General features: G+C 45.0%; 1 protein-coding gene across 1 annotated transcript in view; it reads right to left on the minus strand.

The window, feature by feature from the left end:
- Positions 1-24,712, minus strand: part of CFAP251 (cilia and flagella associated protein 251) — an 80,441-nt gene that overhangs the window by 39,568 nt on the left and 16,161 nt on the right. The window contains exons 5-14 of the mRNA XM_022597786.2: positions 23,752-23,863; positions 23,414-23,494; positions 14,999-15,076; positions 13,661-13,711; positions 10,270-10,484; positions 7,335-7,529; positions 6,360-6,610; positions 5,873-6,024; positions 4,633-4,806; positions 3,385-3,569 (exon numbers count right to left, since the gene is read on the minus strand). Coding sequence (XP_022453494.2) covers positions 3,385-3,569; positions 4,633-4,806; positions 5,873-6,024; positions 6,360-6,610; positions 7,335-7,529; positions 10,270-10,484; positions 13,661-13,711; positions 14,999-15,076; positions 23,414-23,494; positions 23,752-23,863 — 1,494 coding nt within the window. The remainder of the gene's footprint in view (positions 1-3,384; positions 3,570-4,632; positions 4,807-5,872; positions 6,025-6,359; positions 6,611-7,334; positions 7,530-10,269; positions 10,485-13,660; positions 13,712-14,998; positions 15,077-23,413; positions 23,495-23,751; positions 23,864-24,712) is intronic.

Genomic DNA, 24,712 nt, shown 5'->3' on the forward strand with positions numbered 1-24,712 from the left:
ACAGGTATGAAATGTACAGCGTGGGGAATATAGTCAATAACTATGTAATATCTTTGTACAGTGACATATTGTAGTGATCATGTTGAAATGAATGGAAGCATGCATAAATGTACAGAATCACTATGTTGTGTAACGAGAACTAATATAGTGTCATAGGTCAATTATACTTCAGAAACAAAGAAACTCATAGAAAAAGAGATCAGATTTGTGGTTACCAGAAGGGAGGGGTTGGGGGAAGGGGGAACCAGATGAAGGCAGGCAAAAGGCACAGACTTCCAGTTACAGGATAAATAAGTCCTAGGGATGTGATGTACCACATGGTAAATAGAGGGAACCCTGCTGTGTGTCACATATGAGAACTGTTAAGAGAGTAAATCCTAAGAGTTCTCATCTCACAGAAAAAAATGTTTTTCTAGGGACCTCCCCGGTGGTCCAGTGGTTGAGAACCCATCTTGCAAGGCAAGGGACGCGGGTTCGAGCCCTGGTCGGGGGACTAACATCTCACATGCCGCACGGGGCAACTAAAACCACGCACCAGAACTAGAGAGGAGCCCGCGTGCCGCAACTAAGACCCGACGTAGCCAAAAATTAAGATAAATAAATAATAAATTTTTTAAAAAAGAACTGTTATAAAAAGTTATACAAAAAAAAGTTTTTCTATTTCTTTAATTTTGTACCCATAGGAGCTGATGGATGTTCACTAAACGTACTGTGATATCACTTCACGATGTATGTAAGTCAAATCATTATGCTGTATACCTTCAACTTATATAGTGCTGTATGTCAATTATATCTCAATAAAACTGGAAGAAAAAATAATAGCAACAAAAAATGCAATGGATGGAAACATTTAAACAAAACAAAAAAAAAGGGGCTTCCCTGGTGGCGCAGTGGTTGAGAGTCCGCCTGCCGATGCAGGGGACACGGGTTCATGCCCTGGTCTGGGAAGATCCCACATGCCGCGGAGCGGCTGGGCCCGTGAGCCATGGCTGCTGAGCCTGCGCGTCCGGAGCCTGTGCTCCGCAACGGGAGAGGCCACATCAGTGAGAGGCCCACGTACCGCAAAAAAAAAAAAAAAAAAAAAAGGAAAGAAATTTGCTTTATGCTAATTTCCCCTTGATCTTCAGTGGCAGAAGCTCCTCACCGCTTGGCTCTGTGGCTGTTACTGTTAGCAGCAACTCCAAGCCTGGGCCGCTCCATCCCACATCCCCCAGCCACCTGCTCAGCCAATGCAGAGGTTCTCAGAACTGGGCACATCTGTGGGATATTCTTTGTCCAAAAAGTTTGTGTCCGTTAAAGATGATGTACAAAGACTCTGAAATCTTCCTAAAACTCCTTTTTACATATTTCTTTCAAATGTCTCCTTCCCAGTGTTTTAATAGTTAAAAAAAAAAAATTGTGCTGGATTTCTCTCCTGTCCCTGCCACATGAAATGGCATTTTTCAGTCATTTTTCCTTGGGCCCTTCTAAAAAGGGTTATTGGGGAAAAAAAAAAAAAAAAAAAAGATCCTGGGTGATCCTGGCCTTTTGAGGACCTATCTTATCTGAGATACATTTCCAAGAAAAGGTCCTCCTCAAGCATGGGGTCAGCTGCTGTTGGTGTTTTTCGACTTCCGCCTCCTCGGTGGGGTCACTAAAGCATTCTCACCTCCAGTTTCTCCTGACTCTGCTCTTCCCAGCCATACCCACGAGGCAGCCAAACCACAGGCAGAAAGAGGCTGCCTGCCAGGGCTGACTAGCTAGGATTCCAAAGCCAGGGCTGCAGCAGGGCCCAGTGATGCCCAGGAGACGACAAAGTCACAGCTTGGTTCAAGGGTCAAGTCCTGCCCTGACCAGCAGCTTGACCTGGGGCAAGTTTTATCACCTCTCTGATCCCCAGTGACACAATCCTTTGCAGGGTTATTGCAGATGAAACGGGATGACAAATGCAGGGCCCCGACACAGGGATCGTGCACCATAATCAGTGCTGATCACGAGAGGCAAAGCCTGGACCCACAGGCCTAGCAGCACAAGAGGCCAGCCATAGATGCAGACCTACTTCGGGATGGAGGAACCACTGCTCTAGGATGCTAAGCTTTGGATGCCCTGGGCTTGGTCCTCTGACCGCTTCTCCATCTACCGTTCCCCTCTGGAATCTTCTCTCATCTCATGGCTTTAAACCACCAGGTGTGTTGACCTCAAACATGGGTCTCCAGCCCAGCTTCTAACATGAACTCCACTTCCCCAATAAAATGCAAATTTCATGGTGACAGAAACATTCTTTTGTTTTCATCTCCATCTTCAGCACCTAGAACAGCACCTGGCTCAGGTAGGGGCCCAGTAAATAGTTGCTGAGAGAACAAAGAATGCTATTAGTTGAACTTAAAACTCCTTTAAGAACGAAGAATAAGAAAAATTAAACAACTGGAGGTATTCAGGTGAAACTATCTGGCGTTTTTTCTTTAACGTCTTTACTGGAGTGTAACTGCTTTACAACGGTGTGTTAGTTTCTGCTGTGTAACAAAGTGAATCAGCTATACGTATACATATGTTCCCATATGTCTTCCCTCTTGCGTCTCCCTCCCTCTCTTTTTTTTTTTTTAACATCTTTACTGGAGTATAATTCCTTCACAGTGGTGTGTTAGTTTCTGCTGTGTAACAAAGTGAATCAGCTATACGTATACATATGTTCCCATATGTCTTCCCTCTTGCGTCTCCCTCCCTCTCTTTTTTTTTTTTAACATCTTTATTGGGGTATAACTGCTTTACAGTGGTGTGTTAGTTTCTGCTGTATAACAAAGTGAATCAGCTATACGTATACATATGTCCCCATATCTCCTTCCTCTTGCGTCTCCCTCCCACCCTCCCTACCCCACCCCTCTAGGTGGTCGCAAAACACCGAGCTGATCTCCCTGTGCTATGCGGCTGCTTCCCACTAGCTATCTATTTTACATTTGGTAGTGTATATATGTCCATGACACTCTCTCACTTTGTCCCAGCTCACCCTTCCCCCTCCCCGTGTCCTCAAGTCCATTCTGAAACTATCTGTTTTTATCCACGAGGGAAGAACAGAAGATTTTATCACACATCAGCAACTTCTCCGGAGCCTTGGAGTCCAGTTCCTTCCCTGAGCCTCAGGCACTGAGCTCTGGGTACCTTATCCCTGTGCAGTGCTGGGCTCAGAAACAAGGGCTCTGGGTTTGAATCCTGACTCTGGCACTTCCTAACCATGTGACCTTTGGTGAGAACTTCCCCCCTTATCTGTGCCTCAGTTTCCTCCTCTGCAAAGGGAGGAGGGTTGTGATGGTAGCCAAGCTGCTTGCAGGTCCTTAAGGTGGGACTTGAAATAAGCCAGGCGCTGAGAAACTGATTTACGTGCCATTAGCGGGAAGCTCCCGTGCTTACCTGCACATTTTTGTGGTTGAATTGAAAAGCTTCACTTTGTAGCCACTGTTGCAAATGAGGAGGAAGAGCTCCTTGGTAAGTGGCGGGTACCAGACCATACAGGTGGGGTAGCTGCCCTGGTCGGTTCGCTGAATGTCCAGGACTTCCAGGTGGTCTTTGTAGCTCTTGAGTAGATTATACTCGATCTACAGAGAAGCCCAGATGAATACGCATGAGGACTGAGGTGAACGAAGTCAGTCAACAGTCCTTTTCTGCGGAGAGACAGCATCAGGACTTCTAGGAGAAGACTTGCCCAAACTTCTAATAAGCTACCAATACGGAGTATCCATTATGAGCAAGATGATGCCATTTAATACTCACGACTCCCCAGCAAAGCAGTACTGTTGTGCCCATTTTGCAGATGAGAAAACAGATGTTCAGAGAGGTTCAGTGGTTTCCCCAAGGTCACACAGCTAAGAAGTGGGAGGATGAGAATTCAAATCTAGGTCCAACTAACTCCAAAACCTGAACTCTTACAGTTATGTTGTACTGCTTCACTTATCATTATCTTGGGAACTTTTTTTTTTTTTTTTTTTTTTTTTTATTATTATTTTTTTTTCTTGGGAACTTTTTGAGGGTAGGAACTAATTCATATCTAAATCTCAGCACTTGACAGTCATAAATTAGCCACCTGCTGAATTTCACACATATGTAGGCTTTGGTGGCCAGACCAGCATGGATGGACAGAAGGAAGGATGGATAGAATAAAGGAAGTAACGGGGGGAGGGAAGGAAGGAAGTTAAGATGGATGCACAGATAGATCGATTGATTTTGAATCTTTTGGCTCGATCATGTAATACTGCATTTGCCGCTGTCTCTACCTTTCCCTCTGATATTCTCTGAGTTGTCACATTGAGGTAAAAGCCTGGCCCTGTCCCCTAGACACACAGAAAGTGTAAGTGTTGGCTTCGAAACATACACTGAGAGGCGAGGGTGGCTGAGCTGTCGGTGCTGTGGGGAGTACCCCCACCCCGCCGTCAACGTGCCACTTCCCAGGAGCCTCCTTACTCAGGACACAGGTCCCTGTGTGGTGTCAGAGCCGTGTGAAGGCCAAGTGCCAACTCAGAAAGGTTTTCGCTACTTTGTCATACATTCATTTTCTCAAACAAACACAAGTACTGTGGGTCTGGTTCTGTGCCAGAAGCCAGGGAGGTAACGAGAACGAGACATGTTCCTGGTGACCAGGCAAAGGAAAATGAAACAGCTCACCAAGAGTCTGTCTCTCCCGAGGCTCAGCAGTCTCGGCTCATTGCTGTCCAGATGAACCCCGAACAGGACACTTCGAATGCTCTTGCGATGAGAACGAAGTCTTGCCAAATACTCCCAGACCCTTCGTCCATTTTTGACTCTCACCACGTAAACAGCCACGGTGAAACTTACATCCTGAGTATGAGCAAAAGAGCAGAAGTTGCTCCTTTTTAGATTTTGTTAACTTAAGAATCATCACTATGTTTTTCATACTAACTTTGCTTTTAGAAATTTTATGCAAAAGGAAAACCTTTGTCTATTGGAGCAAGTAGTAAAATAATGCCCATTTTGCAGATGAGAAAATCAAGGTTCAAAGTAGGTAGGTGGGGGCAGGGAGAGATGGTATTTGTCTGACACTATGGTCTTACTCTCCTTGCTGGTCCCCACCTCATTCTCTGTTGGAAACTGAAACCCTGACTCTTTCTGCCTCTGTCCTCCCTTCTCTTTATCCGGCTACACAAAATTTTAAAAGGTACGATTAAAAAATATATACATGATGGCTGAGAGTGACAGGGGTCGGGGAGAGGGTGGGAGCAGCCTGAAGGGACCTGGGGCGCCTGAGTCAGTGTGCTGCTGGGAAGCGTGTAAGGGACAGAGGTTCAAGTGAAGCCGGCTGCTTCCCCGCACCCCACCCCATCCCCCAAGAGAACTGGCATGAAGGGAGATGTTGGGGGGTCCCAGAAAAATCTTTACTGAGATTAAGAGCCCTATTCACAGAGGGAAGGACCAGAATCCGAAATGCTCGGTGGAAGACTCCGCTTAAATGAGAATGTCATCTCGTCAAAAATCAAAGGGAAAGATAAAATCCTGGATGCAGAGAAAGGGTTCCAAAAAACTAACAAACCAAAACGAGCTGTCAGAGTAGCAGAATCCAAGTCTGGAAGTTCTGAGGCCCTGGTCTTGTTTTCAGGCAGAAGTCCCCCCACTTCCCCCACCCCTTTCTCCTTTTATAACAGCTTTATTGAGATATAATTCACCTCCCACACAATTCACCCACTGGAAGTGTACAGTTCAATGGGCTTTAGCATATTCACAGAGCTGTGCATCCATCATCACAGTTTTAGAACACTTTCATCACCCCCAAAAGAAACCTGTAACCTCTAGCAGCTACTCCCCATCCCCCCTAACTCCCAGCCCCTCCCCCTTGTGGCTTTAAATAAGGTTGCTGAGCCCCTGGACGGCACTCAGTGAAAATACTCACAGCGGTCGCCATATACTGGGAGTCATGGGAGAAGCTGACGTGAGTCACACTGGTTCTGGAATATTTGAAAGGCTCTGGGATTTCACTTTCTAAGGACATTGCATCAAGAATGTAAACGGTCCCTTCTGTGAAGCCAGCTCCAAGGAGAGCTCCTGAAATCACAAGCCAGAGAACAATGATCGAAAAGGACTTCATTCACTCAAGAAACATCGACTCCACGCCAGGCCTTGTTCTACGTGCCAAGGAGACAGCAACGAACACGACAGACAAGGTCCTGAGAAGGAGAAGTAAACTGGAAAGCATGGCATCGTGGGATGAGACCAGGCGGTACGGAGCTCTGCAGTGTCCAGGGGGAGAAGGCGTCCCATCTGGCCTGGTGCGGGGAGAGGGTCAAGGTAACTTTCCTGGAGCTGTGACAGCCAAGGGATTAGCCATTTGGGTCTGTTTTCAGTTTAAAACCTAAGACAGGCTGACAAAATGAAAATACCTTCGGGGTTGTAGGTCAGACTCTGGACTCCAAGCCCCTTCTCAAAGATCCTGCTGAAGAGGTATTTTTTCTGTTCATAATCCCACACTTTGATCACCCCACAGAAACTCCCGATGGCAATGAGGGGTTGGTACGGGTGGCAGGAGATGGCACAAATGGCATCCTTGGGCTCTACAAATAACTTCTCAAGTTTGGTCCCATCTGCTGTTAAGTGGTACACTGACGCATCCGACGTTCCAATGATAAAATTCCTGTTTGCCAAGGAGAGACCCAACAGCATCAGTGTTTGCAGGGAATGGGGCACGCCAGCTATTCTGCTGCTAATTACACATGAAACGCCTCTGTCGTCTGTAATTTAGTGACATTATTAACCCAACATCTCCAAAAATATACCACCAATACCCAACAGCCTCCATTTGCAAGTGAAAAAGCCCACATTTCTACATGTAAATTGAGTCATTAAGTATGCAGATGGACAGTCAGTTGTACAATTAGCTAATCTGCACATGCAAATATTCATTTGTGTATGCAAATATGGAGTTCGGTGCACACATACAGATGTGCCTGCAAATACCACAAGGGTAATTAAGCAGACTCACAGATAATTCTGTCTTGAAATGTTATGGCTATTAACTATCAAATCCCTTTAACTGTAGTGCTAGGACAAACTCAGCTTCGAGAAAGGAGACCAACCTACAGCAAAGGACTCCAGAGGCAGCAGAGATTAGAGCCCTTTCCAGCTTCCCACCACTAGACATTCTTAACAGGAGAATGATGTTTCACTTAAAAAATCGATTAAATAGTGATTGTGATCAGCCAAGGAGATCCATCTGCAAGGCAGGTAAAGGACTGACTAGGGAGGCCAGTACCCTCGAGTTCACATCCCAGGAATAGGAAGAAGATCCCACTGTACAGAAACTAAAAGAAGACATCACTTTTTGACCATGCAAATGATGAGATTCATTAACAACTCACCTTACAATAAAACGGTCACCTTTTAAAGTGCAGTCTGGAGGATAGTTTGTATTTTCAGTCGGAGGAGTTGCCAGCGTCTTTGAGAAGGACAGGCTTCTTATGGAGCTCAGTTTGAAGTGGCTGTACCAGTTCACAATGGACAGGGTGTGATCGTAGAACTTGATGTTACCCCGAATGTCACCTGTGACAATATAGCTGAAATGGAGAATAACGTCGGTTTGTTAAATAATGGTAATGAGTACCATCTATTGAACACCTAATTATATGTCAGCCCCTGGACTCCGGGCATTGTAAAAACTTTCACTTAATACTGCCCTGGGATTCCCTGGTGGTGCAGTGGTTAAGAATCCACCTGCCAATGCAGGCGCACGGGTTCAAGCCCTGGTCCGGGAAGATCCCACATGCTGCTGAGAAACTAAGCCCATGCGCCACAACTACTGAACCTGCGCTCTAGAGAGGCCGCAAGCCACAACTACTGAAGCCCGCGTGCCTGGAGCCTGTGCTCCACAACAAGAGAAGCCGCCGCAGTGAGAGGTCCGCGTACCACAATGAAGAGTAGCCCCCACTCACTGCAGCTAGAGAAAGCCCGCACGCAGCACGAAGACCCAACACAGCCAAAAGTAAAAATAAATAAATTTATTAAAAAAAAATATTGCCCTTATGTGGCTGATTTTACTGTCATCCCAGTTCACATCTAGGAAACTTAAGGCTCAAGGCCTCAGATTGCCAGATTTAGCAAGTAAAAATGCAGGATACCCAGTTAAATTTGAATTTCAGATGAACAATGAGTAAATTTTTAGAATAAGTATGTCCCATATATTGCATGGTCCCAAATGCAGTTGCCCCATGCAACATTTGGGACGTACATAAACCTGGCAACCCTATCAGGGCCACGAGGCTAGGCTATGCAGGGATCCAGGTGTATCTTATGCAAAGTCCATGCTCTCTGCTCTCCTCTTCCCTGCCCCGCAAGATCAGCCCCATGCAATGGCAGTGGGCAGTGATTTACATCCTCTGCCGTAAGACTACAGATGACAACAGAGTCCATCAACCATTCCTCTGAAATCACGCAGGCTGGCAACGAGATACAGGAGGACACTGCTGTGAGAGCAATCGATTGTAAAACCCTGTCCAGTCACCACAGCCAAAGGCAGTGCTGCGTGACAAAACAGCTTTTATTTCCAGTCCTCAGAGCCATCCCAAATGAGCTTGTTTCTTTTTAAAGCCTCTGACATAATTCTAATCATGGGGGGCGGGGGGAGGTGTGGGATGAATTTTCTCTTATATACGCAAAGTGATTAAATGAGGTTTCTGATTAATAAGCAAGGCAGGTGGGCCGAGTAATTGGCGAGAATGTCATTCACAGCCCTCTGCTGGACAGAAATGGCAAAACAAGCCAAGTGTTTCCTGAGACCTTTTCCAGCAAGGGCTCTGGGGTCCTGGCTGGGTTTTATTTAACATGGAGAAAAGGAAACCCAGGCCTGGTCTTCCCTGGGTCCTAACCCCCAACAATTAAAAGTTGATTGCATCATCAACTGCAATTCTACTACTGTCTTTTCTCATCAAGTGAATGAAGATGACGATTTGCATTTGTCTTTGTAAAGCCACGCCAGGACCTCACTGTTCCTCTGTATTAAAAGAAAGGGTCAAGAAAGCAATGGGCTTCTGGGAAGCAGATGGCACAGTGACTCCAACCATGTGGGCAGGGTTCTTGTCACGAGGCAATCGTCTCCAGCACACTGATAATGGCTGTTTTACCTAGAGCTCCCCTGTACCAGATGACATGCTAAGAGTTTTACAAGGCTTGGGAATTCCCTGGAGGTCCGGTGGTTAGGACTCAGAGCTTTCACTGCCGGGGCCAGGGTTCAATCCCTGGTCAGGGAACTAAGATTCCGCAAGCCATCCTCACAAAATCACTCTGGAGGGACAGTATTGTCTATGCCTACTTTACAGATGGAAGACTGGAGGCTCAGCACATTTAAGTCCCTTGTCCAAGGTCACTTGGCAAGGAAGGGATGCATCTGGCAATGTGAACCCCTTTATGTCTGAGGCTAAGGCATAAGGCTTAGATCATCTATGTGCTCCCGCAGCCTCTCAAAATCAAAGAGTTAGGGAACTTTATAAAGTTATATTGTGGTTCATCTTTTCATGATGGGTAAATGTTATTCTGTAATCAGAAAAAATATATAGCTATTTATGTCCTTTTCTTAAATTTAAAGTATGGGCAAAATAAGTCTAATTAGGGCAGAAGAAAAAAAATTAGTTACTTTTTGTTTCACCAACACAAAAGGACTGTTAAAAGTAATACATGCCTGGGACTTCCCTGGTGGTGCAGCGGTTAAGAAGCCACCTGCCAGTACAGGGGACACGGGTTCAAGCCCGGGTCCAGGAAGATCCCACATGCCGCAGAGCAACTAAGCCCGTGCACCACAACTACTGAGCCTGCGCTCTACAGCTCACGAGCCACAACTACTGAAGCCCGCGTGCCACAACTACTGAAGGCTGTGTGCTCTACAGCCCATGCTCTGTAACAAGAGAAGCCACTGCAATGAGAAACCTGTGCACCGCAATGAAGAGTAGCCCCTGCTCGCTGCAACTAGAGAAAGCCTGCGCGCAGCAGCAAAGACCCAACGCAGCCAAAAATAACATAAATAAATAAAATATTAAATTACTATAAAAAAAAAGTAATACATGCCCATGATTTTTTTTTTAAAAAAGCAAACCAATCAGTACAAATGAGACTATAAAAAGAAGTAAATCCACCCCCGTCCTTGATCCTAGCTCTCAGTTCTTTTCCTCAGAGGCAGCCAGTGTTTCCAGTTAATTGGCACTCCCCAGAAACAATCTATGCGTGTACAACATACGTGTATACCTCCAAAAGGGTTTTAAAATAATTTTATAATCATCTATAGCTACTTTTTAATTAATTAAGTACCTGTCAACTGTAGTAAGCACAGTGATACCCTCCTTCTGCAAATGAACCAGTTTACAAGGTATGATGTGGGGAAAGCCCAAAGAGGTGGAGGCAGACAGCGGTGGGCGGTAAATGTCCCAGACAACCAGCTTCCCTTCCATTGTCGCCGACAGTATTTGGGTTAAATTCAAATGAAAGACTGACTGGCTAAATTTTCCCACGAGCTTGTTGAATGTCTGCATTTCAAGAGACAGGTTATGAGTTACCTTTGGTAGTAAATATAAAACAAAACATTTATCAACACGACATTTTATAATGTTTTACCTAAATATAGTAGGAAAAAAATAAAGTAAAAAAGAAAAAATCATTTAAAAAAACCCTCCCCCATGGATTGCCATGATCAGGCAGTTCTGAACCTCTGAAGGTTTGCTAAGAGCAAGTGAAGGGTTATATACTGGCTTAATTAAACTGTTTGCTTAAAGCAAATGAAGGAGTGATTAATCATCGTTTACATCTGTTCAACTTCTCTTACTGAGGTTTCAGAGACTGATAAAGAAACTAATGTCTGTTGTGGACAAAGCATGCTCCAGCTGTAAAACATTATAAAACAATTCTCTCGGGCTTCCCTGGTGGCGCACTGGTTGAGAGTCCGCCTGCCGATGCAGGGGACGCGGGTTCGTGCCCCGGTCCGGGAAGATCCCACATGCCGCGGAGCGGCTGGGCCCGTGAGCCATAGCCGCTGAGCCTGCGCGTCCGGAGCCTGTGCTCCGCAATGGGAGAGGCCACAACAGCGAGAGGCCCGCATACCGCAAAAAAAAAAAAACAAAAACAATGCTCTCAGTTTATTTTTGATCATAAATTATTTTCCCATCAGTGGAAATTTAAGTGCTGTACATAGAAATGCCCCAAGACTTCTTATTAAATGTGTGCTACGTAGGATAAGGCACTAGGCCATCTTTCTTAGAGAGTGTCTTAGAGATGAAGTATAGAAAGAACCCAGAGCAGTGAGTGAACCCTCAGTGAATGTTTACTGAATGAATACATGAAGGAAACTCGGCAATCTGTCATATGGTACAGTAAGCCTGCTGCCTGACTCTCTACTTAGGCAGAGAAGATCCTAAGGTGGACCTCTTTGACTTGAACACAAGAGGGTCAGTAGAAGCACAATTGGTCAAGCAAGGACATCACATTCTTTCTAAGAACAGCCCTGTTTCAACACGAGGCATTTTTATCATTTCAAACTGCAGCCGATCCTCATTCTTTGTGGATTCGGTATTTGTGATTTTCCTTACTTTCTGATATTTATTTGTAACTCCCAAGTCAATCCTCGTGGCACTTTCACAATCATTTGCAGATGTGTGCATGTGCCGAGTGGTGAAAAACATGACATTCCCAGCTGAGGTCAAACAAGGCAACTCTGTGCCTTCTTGTTTCAGCTCTCAAACGAGAGACAAGTGTCCTTTTCCTAGCCTGTTTAATGTGATGTTCTAAAATTTTTTTGGTGCTTTTTTTTTTTTTTTTTTTTTTGCAGTACACGGGCCTCTCACTGTTGCGGCCTCTCCCGCTGAGGAGCACAGGCTCAGGACGCGCAGGCTCAGCGGCCATGGCTCACGTGCCCAGCCGGCATGTGGGATCTTCCCGGACCGGGGCACGAACCCATGTCCCCTGTATCGGCAGGCGGACTACCAACCACTGCGCCACCAGGGAAGTCCTTTTTGGTGCTTTTTGTTGGTGATTTTGGTATTTAAATTGGCTCCTGACTATGGTACTGAAATGCTGTCTAGTGCTCCTAAGCCCAAGAAGGCTGTGACGTGCCTTACAGAGAATACACCTGTGTTAGGTAAGCCTCATTCAGACAGGAGTTCTATCTAGTGAGTCCAACATTAAGGAACCAACATTATATATTAAATATGGTGTCTTTAAACAGAAACATACATAAAACAAGGTCATGTATCTGTCAGTCGGTGAAAGTACTGTGGCCCTAGGCTGGCAGGAGCCTATTCCTGTATCTCTCCTAGGAGCAATGATCCAGCATCCGCTAATTCAGGTCTACAGAGACCTTACAGAACATAACTGCTGCAAATAATGAGAACTGGCTGTATTTTTTTTTTTGATACTTTGATGTATGAAAAGCAAAGTTTGCAGACAGGATAATCTTGCCTTGTGTCCATCGTCTTTTGGCTTGCCCTCTTGAAAAATAAAGTTTTATTGGTCAAACCAAAGGTGAAGAAGGGAAGCAGAAAAATCATTGTCTGCTGCAGAGAGAGAGCAGGTTATGTGAGTATCAAAAGCAGAAACTGCTGCAGGCGACAGGACTCGAGGCCCACCTCAGGTACAATCACTCAAGGAAAGCAGGAACGATAAAACGTTCCCCCCAACACCTGGCTCACCACCTTTCTACTGGCTCCGAAACATCTAAATACCCAACAGCATCTTTTAGAAATGGGCCTGTCGGGCTTCCCTGGTGGCGCAGTGGTTGAGAGTCCGCCTGCCGATGCAGGGGACACGGGTTCGTGCCCCGGTCCGGGAGGATCCCACATGCCGCGGAGCTGCTGGGCCCGTGAGCCGTGGCCGCTGGGCCTGCGTATCCGGAGCCTGTGCTCCGCAGCGGGGGAGGCCCCCCGCGGTGAGAGGCCCGCGTACCGCAAAAAAAAAAAAAAAAAAAAAGGTCCTATCTAGCTATCCATCCATTGACTTATTTTTGGCCCTGCGTCTTTCAGGATCTTAGTTCCCCCACCAGGGTTGGAACCCATGCTGCCTGCATTGGGAGCACCGAGTCTTAACCACTGGACCGCCAGGGAAGTGCACCCAGTATCATTTTTATTGCTCTGAAAACTGAGCAGCTTAAAGGGATCCACTCATGTTCAACTACTTTACTTATTTCACCCCAAATTAACTTTCATCTTTTGTCATGTGCACACATACATTATAAAAATCATCACTTTCTTGGGTATTTTCTCATGGTAGTAAACTTTCTTTGCCATTTATTTACTTATTTATTTATTTATTTTTAAAATATTTATTTGGCTGTGCTGGTTTTTAGTTGCGGCCCAAGGGATCTTTGCTGCCGCGTGTAGGATCTTCAACTGCGGCATGCAAACTCAGTTGCGGCATGCAGGATCTAGTTCCCTGACCAGGGATCGAACCCAGGTCCCCTGAATTGGGAGTGCAGAGTCTTAGCCACTGGACCACCAGGGAAGTCCCTGCCATTTATTTTTATCCATATTATTTTGAACAATCCATCCATTATTTTTAACTGGCCATTCAGTATGGTAAAGGACCTAAGTAAAAATTTCAAATTATTTTGCAATATAAAGATACATACAAAGAGAAGCCCAAAATGACTAAGCTGACACACACATATTTATTCTCCACAGTCAGGCGTAAAAAAAAGCACAACAGGCATACTCACTTTTTCTGTTAAAAGTGGGGCACTGTGAACAAGTATATCTCCCTCTTCATACTGATAAGCACAGAAAAAAAAAAATCACTACTAAAAAAAGACTTGGTTTCCAAAAGAAGAGCTACAACAGCAAAAATCAAAACAAATGCATCTGAACAGCGTCAGAGCTTTGCAATTTCTACAGGTAGGATAACCTGCTGTCTCTAGGGACATCTAGAAACATTCTGAAAAAAAAGTAAATACATAAAAAACGCCACAAATGATTGTGACTAAGTGGTAGTTAATGCAAATTTGAATTCTACATTTATAAGGCTTTGAAGCTATAATTAATACCTGAAGGAATGAATATCACTGAAAATCAGCAATTCAAGGCGTTTTTGTTGAGCTTTTTTTTATTGAGGAAAATTCACTTAATATAAAATTAACCATTAACCCTTCTAAAGTGTAAAATTTAGTGCCATTTAGTACATTAACAATACTGTGCAACCATCATTCCCTCTAGTTCCAGGACACTTTCGTCAGCCCAAAAGGAAGCCCTCTATCCATTAAGCAGTCACCTCCCATCCCCCCCAGCCCCTGACAACCACCATCCTGATTTCTGTCTCTATGAATTTACCTATTCTGGACAGTTCATATCAATGGAATTATAGAGTATGTGGCTTTTTGTGTCTGGCTTCTTTCGTTCAGCATAATGTTCTAAAGGTTCATCCACGGTGTGGCAGGTGTCTGTACTTCATTGCTTTTAATGGCTCAATAATATTCCATATATGGGTAGACCACATTTGGTTTATCCATTCATTAGTTGATGGGCATTTGATTTGTTTCTACCTTTTGATTATTGTGAATAATGCTGCTGCTATGAACATTTGTGCATAAGTATTTGTTTGAACACCTGTTTTCAATTCTTTGGGGTATATACCTAGAAATTGGTGGGTCATATGGTAATTTTATGTTTAACTTTTGATATTTTTTTAATCTCATGATTTTTCCCTGTGTCAGTATACATATGACCAATCTGTTTGTTAATTCCTTTTTGAAAGGGAATAAAGTCCAAGATCTTGAAAAACACTTGATCTTGAATATATTTTAGACCTTAAATATATCTACATAAATATTTGCCACATTACTTTAAAAACTTAAATGAAATTTAAATTATCTGCTTCTGATTTAATATGCTAATTTCCAATGGGACTAAAATAAATGCTATAATTAAATCAAAACATTTTAATATATGTTTATTGCTTTCTAAGTAGATACTATATTGTTACATTACCAAAAGATCTGTACTTAAAGAATAAACACATACTTGTTTATACATTTAAAACAAATGAAAATATTTCTACTTACCCACATATAATATATTGCTTGTGTTTTACTATTGCTCACCAATTCTTTATTATTTGTTGGATTAAAAGTAAGGTAGCTCTGAAATATAAAGTATGAAAATATGTTACATTATAATACGTTTTCTGTTTCTCTCTGGTTAAGCTGAATGTTAAATTATTTTATTTTATTTATTTATTTTTTTTTTGCAGTACGAGGGCCTCTCACTTTTGTGGCCTCTCCTGTTGCGGAGCACAGGCTCCAGACGCGCAGGCTCAGTGGCCATGGCTCACGGGCCCAGCCACTCCACGGCACGTGGGATCTTCCCAGACCGGGGCACGAACCCATGTCCCCTGCATCGACAGGCGGACTCTCAACAGCTGCGCCACCAGGGAAGCCCTAAATAATATCTTTAATTAAATAACTGAGTAGGAATATAAAATAGAAAAGACATGGGGGATTTCCCTGGTGGTCCAGTGGTTAAGACTCCACACTTCCACTGCAGGGAGCACAGGTTCAGTCCCTGGTCAGGGAACTAAGATCCCACATGCTTCGTGGCATGGTCAAAATAACAAAAACAAACAAACAAAACAAAAAAACAAGAAAAAAAAAAGACATGGCATTTTGTAAGCAATAGGAATATAATTTAAATACTGAGTGTTAAAATTAATGGTCTCAAACGTGTTTCCTTTCTTATTTAGTCTTATTTATTATAATTCATCATCTATAAATTGGAGCAAGCAAAAGTAAACTAGTATATTCACCAATAACCTTTATTCTGTGTCCTTTTGGACAAAGACTGCTGTGTATTCATTTCTAAATTTAACAGGGCCACAAGGGAACTTGGAATGAATGCAAAATATTGGAAGGGGGTTCTGATTCCTGCCAAGATGGTGTGTAGCATGGGTTGCCTGGCTCCCTCCCCAAAAATCAACCCTGCAGACACTATAGAAGTGAAGGAAACCTGAAATGCAGAAACTAAGTAACAAGTGAGAAATCCCTGGGGAGACAAGGCATAAGTCTTGAAATGATATATGCATGGGAGGCGGGCAGCTGCAGCCTGACATGGAGGGCTGCAGGAGACAGATGAGAGATGGGTTGGAGAAATGCTTCGTTTGTTTTTTAAAGATTTTTTTGGATGTGGACCATTTTTAAAGTCTTTATTGAATTTCTTACAATATTGCTTCTGTTTTACATTCTGGTTTGTTGGCACTGAGGCATGTGGGATCTTAGCTCCCCAACCAGGTACCAAACCCGCACTCCCTGCATTGGAAGGTGAAGTCTTAGCCACTGGACTGCCAGGTAAGTCCCAAGAAATATTTTTTTTCTTTGATTTTTTTTTCATCTTTATTGGAGTATAATTGCTTTACAATGTTCTGTTAGTTTCTGCTGTATAACAAAGTGAATCAACGATATGCATACATATATCCCCATATCCCCTCCCTCTTGCGTCTCCCTCCCACCCTCCCTATCCCACCCCTCTAGGTGGTCACAAAGCACCAAGCTGATCTCCCTGTGCGATGCAGCTACTTCCCACTAGCTATCTATTTTACATTTGGTAGTGTATATATGTCCATGCCACTCTCTCACTTCATCCCAGCTTACCCTTTCCACTCCCCGTGTCCTCAAGTCCATTCTCTACATCTGCGTCTTTATTCCTGTCCTGCCCCTAGGTTCTTCAGAACCATTTTTTTTTTAATCCATATATATATGTTAGCATATGGTATTTGCTTTCCGAGAAATGCTTTTTAAGTTCCATTCCTGCCTCTCCCACCCCATCTCCTATTCCTTGTCTGTTGACTGCTGCCTCATTTCAGGAATGTAAAATACCAATGCCAATGTCAGATGATCAATTTCAGGACAGCACAAAGGCCTGGGTGGGGTGAAGAACTGGTGAAAGCAAGTGCATGGATGAGGCCTCACAAAGGCTGAAAATCAGCCTCAAATCACCTCAATCTCTGATTAGATCGAGGCGACCACTTTGCCAAAGGCCTCTAAGAAGCAAAAGTAAGTCTTCCTTGGAGTAAGTTATTATCAACCTGAGCCTCAAATTATTCCTATGCTTTTTAAAGCACAACATCTAGCATTCAATGAAAAACAACCAGGCATAGGCAAGAGACATGTCCAAATGACTGAAAAACAAGGGAGAAAAGTAATCTACAGAAAGAGACCCCCAGGAGATCCAGGCATTTTTTAAGGCTGAGTAGTATTCCATTATATATATGTACCACATCTTCTTTATCCATTCATCTGTTGATGTACACTTAGGTTGCTTCCATATCTTGGTAATTGTAAATAATGCTGCTAGGAACACTGAGGTGTATGTATCTTTTTGAATTAGTGTTTTTGGTTTTTTTCAGATATATATCCAGGAGTGGAATTGCTAGGTCATATGGAAGTTCTATTTTTAGTTTTTTGGGAAACCTCCATATTGTTTTCCACAGTGGCTGCACCAATTTACATGCCCACCAACAGTGCACGAGGGTTCCCTTTTCTCCACATCCTCTCCAATATTTGTTATATTGTGGTCATTCTGATAGGTGTGAGGTGATATCTCACTGGAGTTTTAATTTGCCTTTCCCTGATGATCAGCAATCAGATAACTCTATTTTTTAAAAAAATCAAGTGGAACTTCTAGATCTGAAGAAAAAATGGTTTAAAAAACACAAAATGGAAATTGAGTTATTTTTAGTGAGGTGGATGGACCTAGAGTCTGTCATACAGAGTGAAGTAAGTTAGAAAGAGAAATACAAATACCGTATGCTAACGCATATATATGGAATCTAGAAAAATGGTACTGATGGACCTAGTGGCAGGGCAGGAATAAAGATGTAGATGTACACAATGGACTTGACAACACAGAGGGGGAAGAGGAAGCTGGGACGTAGTGAGAGAGTAGCATCGGCATACATACACTACCAAATGTGAAATAGAAGGCTAGTGGGAAGCTGCTGCACAGCACAGGGAGATCAGCTCAGTGCTTTGCGACGACCTAGAGGGTGGGATAGGGAGGGTGGGAGGGAGGCACAACAGGGAGGGGATGGGGGATACTAACACAACATTGTAAAGCAATTATACTCCAATAAAGATGTATTAAAAAAAAGTGAATAAAACATAGGGTGGGAGAAAAATAAATAAAAATAAAGAATAAAAAACAAAGGACTTCCCTGGTGGCACAGTGGTTAAGAATCCGCCTGCCAATGCAGGGGACACGGGTTCAAGTCCTGGTCTGGGAAGATCCCACATGCCGTGAAGCAACTAAGCCCGTGCACCACAACTACTGAGCCTGTGCTCTAGAGCCCACAAGCCACAGCTACTGAGCCCGCATGCCACAACTACTGAAGCCCGCGCGCCTAGAGCCCATGCTCTGCAACAAGAGAAGCCACTGCGATGAGAAGCCCATGCACCACAATGCAGAGTAACCCCCGCTCGCCACAACTAGAGAAAGCCCACGCACAGCAACGAAGACCCAATGCAGCCAAAAATAAAATAAAAATAAAAAATAAATAAATTTATTTAAAAAGAAAAGAATCCGCCTGCTAGTGCAGGTTCGAGCCCTGGTCCAGGAAGATCACACATGCCGTGCAGCAACTAAGCGTGTGTGCCACAACTAGTGAGCCTCCACTCTAGAGCCCACAAGACACAACTACTGAGCCCACGTGCCACAACTACTGAAGCCTGTGCGCCTAGAGCCTGTACTCCACAACAAGAGAAGCCACCGCGATGAGAAGCCCGCGCACTGCAACAAAGACTAGCACCCACTCGCTGCAACTAGAGAAAGCCCGCACGCAGCAACGAAGACCCACGGCAGCCCAAAAATAATAATATATATAAATAAATAGGGCTTCCCTGGTGGCGCAGTGGTTAAGGATTGCCTGCCAACGCAGGGGACACAGGTTCGAGCCTTGGTCCGGGAAGATCCCACATGCCGCAGAGCAACTAAGCCCGTGCGCCACAACTACTGAGACTTCACTCTAGAGTCCGTGAGCCACAACTACTGAAGCCCGCGTACCTAGAGCCCGTGCTCCACAACAAGAGAAGCCACCGCAATGAGAAGGCCGTGCACTGCAACGAAGAGTGGCCCCCGCTCTCCTCAACTAGAGAAAGCCCATGCACAGCAACAGAGACCTAACGCAGCCAAAAATAAAAATTTCAAAAATAAATAATACATCTTTTAAAAAAATTATGTTGGGTGAAAGAAGCCAGAGCCCTCCACAAAGAGTCTATTTCATAAAATTCATTAAAATATGCAAAGTAACATTAATAAACAGGAGAGTCGATGTTGGGAGATGGATAGAGGGAAGAGATCATACCTTGAAGGCCATAGTGAGGAGTCTGGGTTTTATTCTAAGGACAAGGGAAGGCATTGAAGGATTCTGAGTCAGGGAGTGATATGATATAACCCGTTTTGCTTATTTAAAAACTATCACTCTGGGGCTTCCCTGGTGGCACAGTGGTTGAGAGTCCGCCTGCTGATGCAGGGGACACGGGTTCGTGCCCCGGTCCGGGAAGATCCCACATGCCGCGGAGCGGCTGGGCCCGTGAGCCATGGCCGCTGAGCCTGAGCATCCGGAGCCTGTGCTCCTCAACGGGAGAGGCCACAACAGTGAGAGGCCCGCGTACCGCAAAAAAAAAAAAAAAAAAAAAAAATATCACTCTGACTGCTGTGGGGAGATTGGCAAGGGTGCAGCAGGGTGCAGCTGGGAGGATGCGGAGGTCATGCAGGCAGAGGTGACTGTGGTCTGGACTAGATGGTGGCAGTGCAGACAGGGAGGAGAGGAAGAAGTCCAGCATTGACCTTGGAAATAAATGGTACTTACAGCCATTGGGATGAGATACCCAAGAAGCAAGCATGGCAAGAAGAGGAAGAGGCAGAAGAAGAGCTCCCAGAACCAAACCCTGAGGAACGCCAAGATTTAGAAGGTGTAAAATGAAAGAAGAAGCCACAAAGGAACCTGAGAAAGAACGGCCGGGGAGACAGCAGGAGAAGCGTCTTGTGACCCCACTGGGAAGGGTGTGATGAGGGTTCAACAACGTCCGTTTGATTTGGGAACACCAGTGACCGTGATAAGCATAGTTCTGGTAGAGCTGTGGGTGGGTGGAGGACAGATGAAAAGAACAGAAATGTCCATCAACAGAGGATGGATAAATAAGTTGTGTGACACTCAAAGAACAAAAAACTGTACAGCAGTGAAAGTGAATAGGAATTCCAGCTCAAGAATCGACATCAGTGAATCTCAGAAACAATGCTGAGCAGATGAAGCAATTAGTCTGATTCCAAACATAGAAAGGTCAGGAACAGGTAAAATGAAAGAAGACAGTATTGAAGGATACATACATCACTGGGGAAAAGTGTAAAGAAAAGCACAGGCAGGTATAACACAAAATTTGGGATAATGGTTAACTCGGGAGCAAAGCTTGGGATGAGATCGGGGAGGGGAACACAGGGGTTTCTAGGGTTTCGGTAACATTCTATTTCATGATCCAGTGGTGAGCACACAGGTACATTTTATTTTCTTCCTTAAAATGTACACATTTTGCATGTATGCCTTATTTAGCAATAAAGTGTAAAGAAGTCAACTATTTCTTGCAAAAAAAAAAAAAAAAGTAAATGAGATGAGGAAGTAGAGAAAGCAAGTGTGGACAGCGCTTCTGAGAAGTTTCCCTGGGAAGAGGGGCAGAGGGCGTAGCTGGAAGGAGACGTGGGGTCGGAGGAGTTCTCTCAGGACCGGTGGTCCTGAAGCGTGTTTATTCTCAGTAGAGGGAGAGTTGACAGCTGCAGGAGAAGGGCCCTGAGGCAGCCAGTGGTGTGGGGGGGATCTAGTGCACTGGCCCTTCACCGCAGTCAGAGGGGAAAAGAGAAGATGGCGGGGTTGAAGGTGTGTTGCAGGCTGGGGAGGGAGAACAGGCCCGTGTTTGTATCTGATGGCTTCCATTTTCTCAATGAAACACGGGGTTGGGGGCGGTCACCCGCTGAGCATGGGAAATGGAGTGGGGAGGTGGGACGAGCAGGTGTGTAACTGTCGTCTCTGGAAATGAAAAGTGTCACAGCCGACCAGAGTGGCCAAGCCAGGCCCAGAGCCGTCTTGAAATTCGTGACTGAACTGCAAGTAGGATGAATCTGCTGGATTGGGTGCTTCTCCCCAGCTACATTCAGCCCACTGGGGTCCAGGTCCAGAGGAGGCTGAGGGTGGGGCTCACCCAGAGCTGGGGGGGCTTGTGTGGTGCTGTCCAGCAGCACTTCCCATTGCGGTGGAGGTGTTCTAACACCTGTGCTGCCAACAATGTAGCCACCAGCCGCATGTGGATAACGAGTGGCTGAAATGTGGCTAGTGAAGCCGAGGAAATGAATTTGTACTTTAACTTTAATCAATTTCCATTTTTGTTTGTTTGGGTCACGCCACGCGGCTTGTGGGGACCTTAGTTCCCCAACCAGGGATTGAACCTGAGCTCCCTGCAGTGTAAATGCAGAGTCCCAACCACTGGACCGCCAGGGAATTCCCGAAATTTCAATAGCCGTGTGTATTTAGCAAAGTTGCAATATAGAAATCAGTTGAAGTTCTATACACTAACAATGAACATTCTGAGAAGAAAATTAAGAAAACAATTCCACTTAATAATAGCATCAAAAAAAATACTTAGGAATAAATTTAGTCGAGGAGGTGAAAGATTTGTACGCTGAAAACTACGAAATGCTGCTGCTGCTGAAAGAAATTAAAGACGACGTAAATAAACAGAAAGACAGGGGCTTCCCTGGTGGCGCAGTTGTCAAGAATCCACCTGCCGGGAGATCAGCTCGGTGCTTTGTGACCGCCTGGAGGGGTGGGATAGGGAGGGTGGGAAGGAGGGAGACGCAAGAGGGAAGAGATATGGGAACATATGTATATGTATAACTGATTCACTTTGATATAAAGCAGAAACTAACACACCACTGTAAAGCAATTATACTCCAATAAAGATGTAAAAAAAAAAAACCAAAGAATCCGCCTGCCAATGCAGGGGACACGGGTTCAAGCCCTGGTCCGGGAAGACCCCACATGCCACGGAGCAACAAAGCCCGTGCGCCACACCTACTGAAGCCCGTGCGCCTGGAGCCTGTGCTCCGCAACAAGAGAAGCCACCACAATGAGAAGCCCGCGCACCGCAACAAATAGTCCCCGCTTGCCACAACTAGAGAAAGCCCGCATGCAGCAACAAAGACCCAACACAGCCATAAATAAATAAATAAGTAAAATAAATCTATTAAAAAAGAAACAAATAAAATAAACAGAAAGATATCCATGCTCGTGGACTGGAAGACAATGCTGTTAAGATGACAAGACTACCCAAAGCAATCTATAGAGTCAATGCAATCTCTATCAAAATCCCCAACGCATTTTTGGTAGCAATAGAAAAACCCATCCTAAATACCCAGGTATGGCTGGTAGCTTTGAGAAGTAAGGAAATTGTGGGGGGCACTTCCCTGGCGGTTCAGTGGTTAGGACTCCGCGCTTTCACTGCCAAGGGTGCAGGTTTGATCCCTGGTCGGGGAACTAAGGTCCCACAAGCCATGTGGTGTGGCCAAAAAAAAAAAAAACAAGGAAGGAAATTTTTTTGAGGGAGCAGAAGGAATGTTGGCGGAGGGAGAGCAGGAGAGACATAAAGCTGATAACGATGTGTGCCTTGCTGAGTCCAGTCACCCAGACCCCCTGCTTGGGTTCTGGTTCAAACAAGCCATGTACATCCTTACCACAGTGTCTGGCACACAGTAGGTACTCAATAAATGCAGGTGAATGACGGCTGCGAGCATGAATGAGACGATGCAGAGCAGCACAGTCAATGCTCTGGGTGCCCTCGGCAAGTCACCTCACGCAAATCGAGAATAATAACTCCCCTACATGCAGAGCAGTTCAGAACATGCTTCTAGAATAAGAAAGGCTGCTAGCTGGGTGACTTTAGACCAATTATTTGATAGTTAATAGTAGTAATATGAATCCCACAGTAACATCTTCTCAGCATGTTTGCACGGATTACATGAGATACTGTATGCAAAGAACTTAGCACAATCTGGCACATAAGAGGTGATCAAAAAAATTAGCGGGGCTTCCCTGGCGGCACAGTGGTTGGGAGTCCGCCTGCCGATGCAGGGGACGTGGGTTCGTGCCCCGGTCCGGTAAGATCCCACATGCCGTGGAGCAGCTGGGCCCGTGAGCCATGGCCACTGAGCCTGCGCGTCCAGAGCCTGTGCTCCGCAGCGGGAGAGACCACAACAGTGAGAGGCCCGCGTACCGGAAAAAAAAAAAAATTAGCTATTATAATCAAAAATAAAATGAGATCATGGACAGGAGTTTTTTAAAAGCTCTTGGACACCATAACAAAGCTCCAGTAAAACAAAAAGTAGTTTTGAACTGGCTTCAGTGTACCTTTAGGTGGATCTTTACAGGCTCGAAATGAACTCACCTGAAAACCATACTCTTTGGGAAGGTTAAGAGTGCAGGCCGGTGTTTCCACCGCTAAAGTCCACCTCCAGATGCAAACTTTCTGTAAGTGATGGCAGACAGAGGAGAGTGAGAAGATTCCTGAAGGCTACTGGAGGAACCTACACCTCTTGTGGTAAGCCAGTGACCTCCGCTAACTAAGCAAAGCACAGTGAGCTAAGCTGCAGGCAGGGAGCCCCTGACCGGTCACCCCCCTCCACCCAGAGAACCACAGACGCCACACGGCCTGAGCAGAGCTGCTTGCGGGGACACTTGTGACGGGCGGGCCAGCCGCTGAAGCTGCCGTGACAAGCCCTGTACCTGGATCTCAGCGTCCGAGATGGTCGCCAGGTACTTGGCATCGTGGGTGATGGCTATGGCCCTGATGCCATCACCTTCTGGGCAGCTGTCGAATATCGTGTGCACAGGAATGCTGCAAGACAGGACGGGGGACACCCAGGTCAGGAACAGAACAGCTACGGAGAAACAAACGTGGTCCACCCACATGATGGAAAGTTGCTCCGCCATAAAAAAGGAGTGAAGCACTGACACAGGCGACAACACGGATGAACCTTGAAACCATGGTGCTGAGTGAAAGAAGCCAGACACCAAACGCTACAGATTGTATGATTCCATTTATATCAAACCTCCAAGATAGGCAAATCCATAGAGGCGGAAAGCAGGTGTGTGTTTTCCAGAGGGTTGGGGAGCGGGATGTGAAGGCTGATGGTTTCAGGGTTTCCTTCTGCGGTGAAGAAAATGTTCTGCAACCAGAGAAGAGGCGGTGGTTGCGCCACACTGTGCATGTACTAAATGCCACTGAGTTGTTCACTTTAAAATGGTTACTTTTATGTTATGTGAATTTTACTCAAATTTAAAACAAAAACTAACTCAGGGCAGCACGGAAACATGCTATTTGTTCTCTCCTGGAGCTCTAGTCTCTCCTTCATTATCGAGCGCTGATTCTGTGCCAGGCGTGAAGGATGAGAACATGAAACAAGATGTCTAGGACACCATCCTAGCTCTCAGGAAAGCCGGCGTCCTCCTCCAGAAGGGGGAGTGTAAACAAGCACAGGCTTTCTCGGCAGCAACTTCCCTGCATCTGTCAAAATCCTCAATGCACAGACCCTAAGACTCGCCAATTCCACTTCTACAACTTTTTTTTTTCCTAGAGAAATAATAGCAAAAGTAAACAGAGATAAATGCCAGTTCATGTTTATTGTGGCACTGCTTTAATAGCAAAAATCTGGAAACAACATAAATATCCATTAATATGGGATTT

This window comes from Delphinapterus leucas, chromosome 14 (genome assembly GCF_059928025.1).
Source record: "Delphinapterus leucas isolate spDelLeu-1000000601 "Yukka" chromosome 14, BTC_Dleu_Yukka2, whole genome shotgun sequence".
NCBI classification, from domain to species: Eukaryota; Metazoa; Chordata; class Mammalia; order Artiodactyla; family Monodontidae; genus Delphinapterus; species Delphinapterus leucas.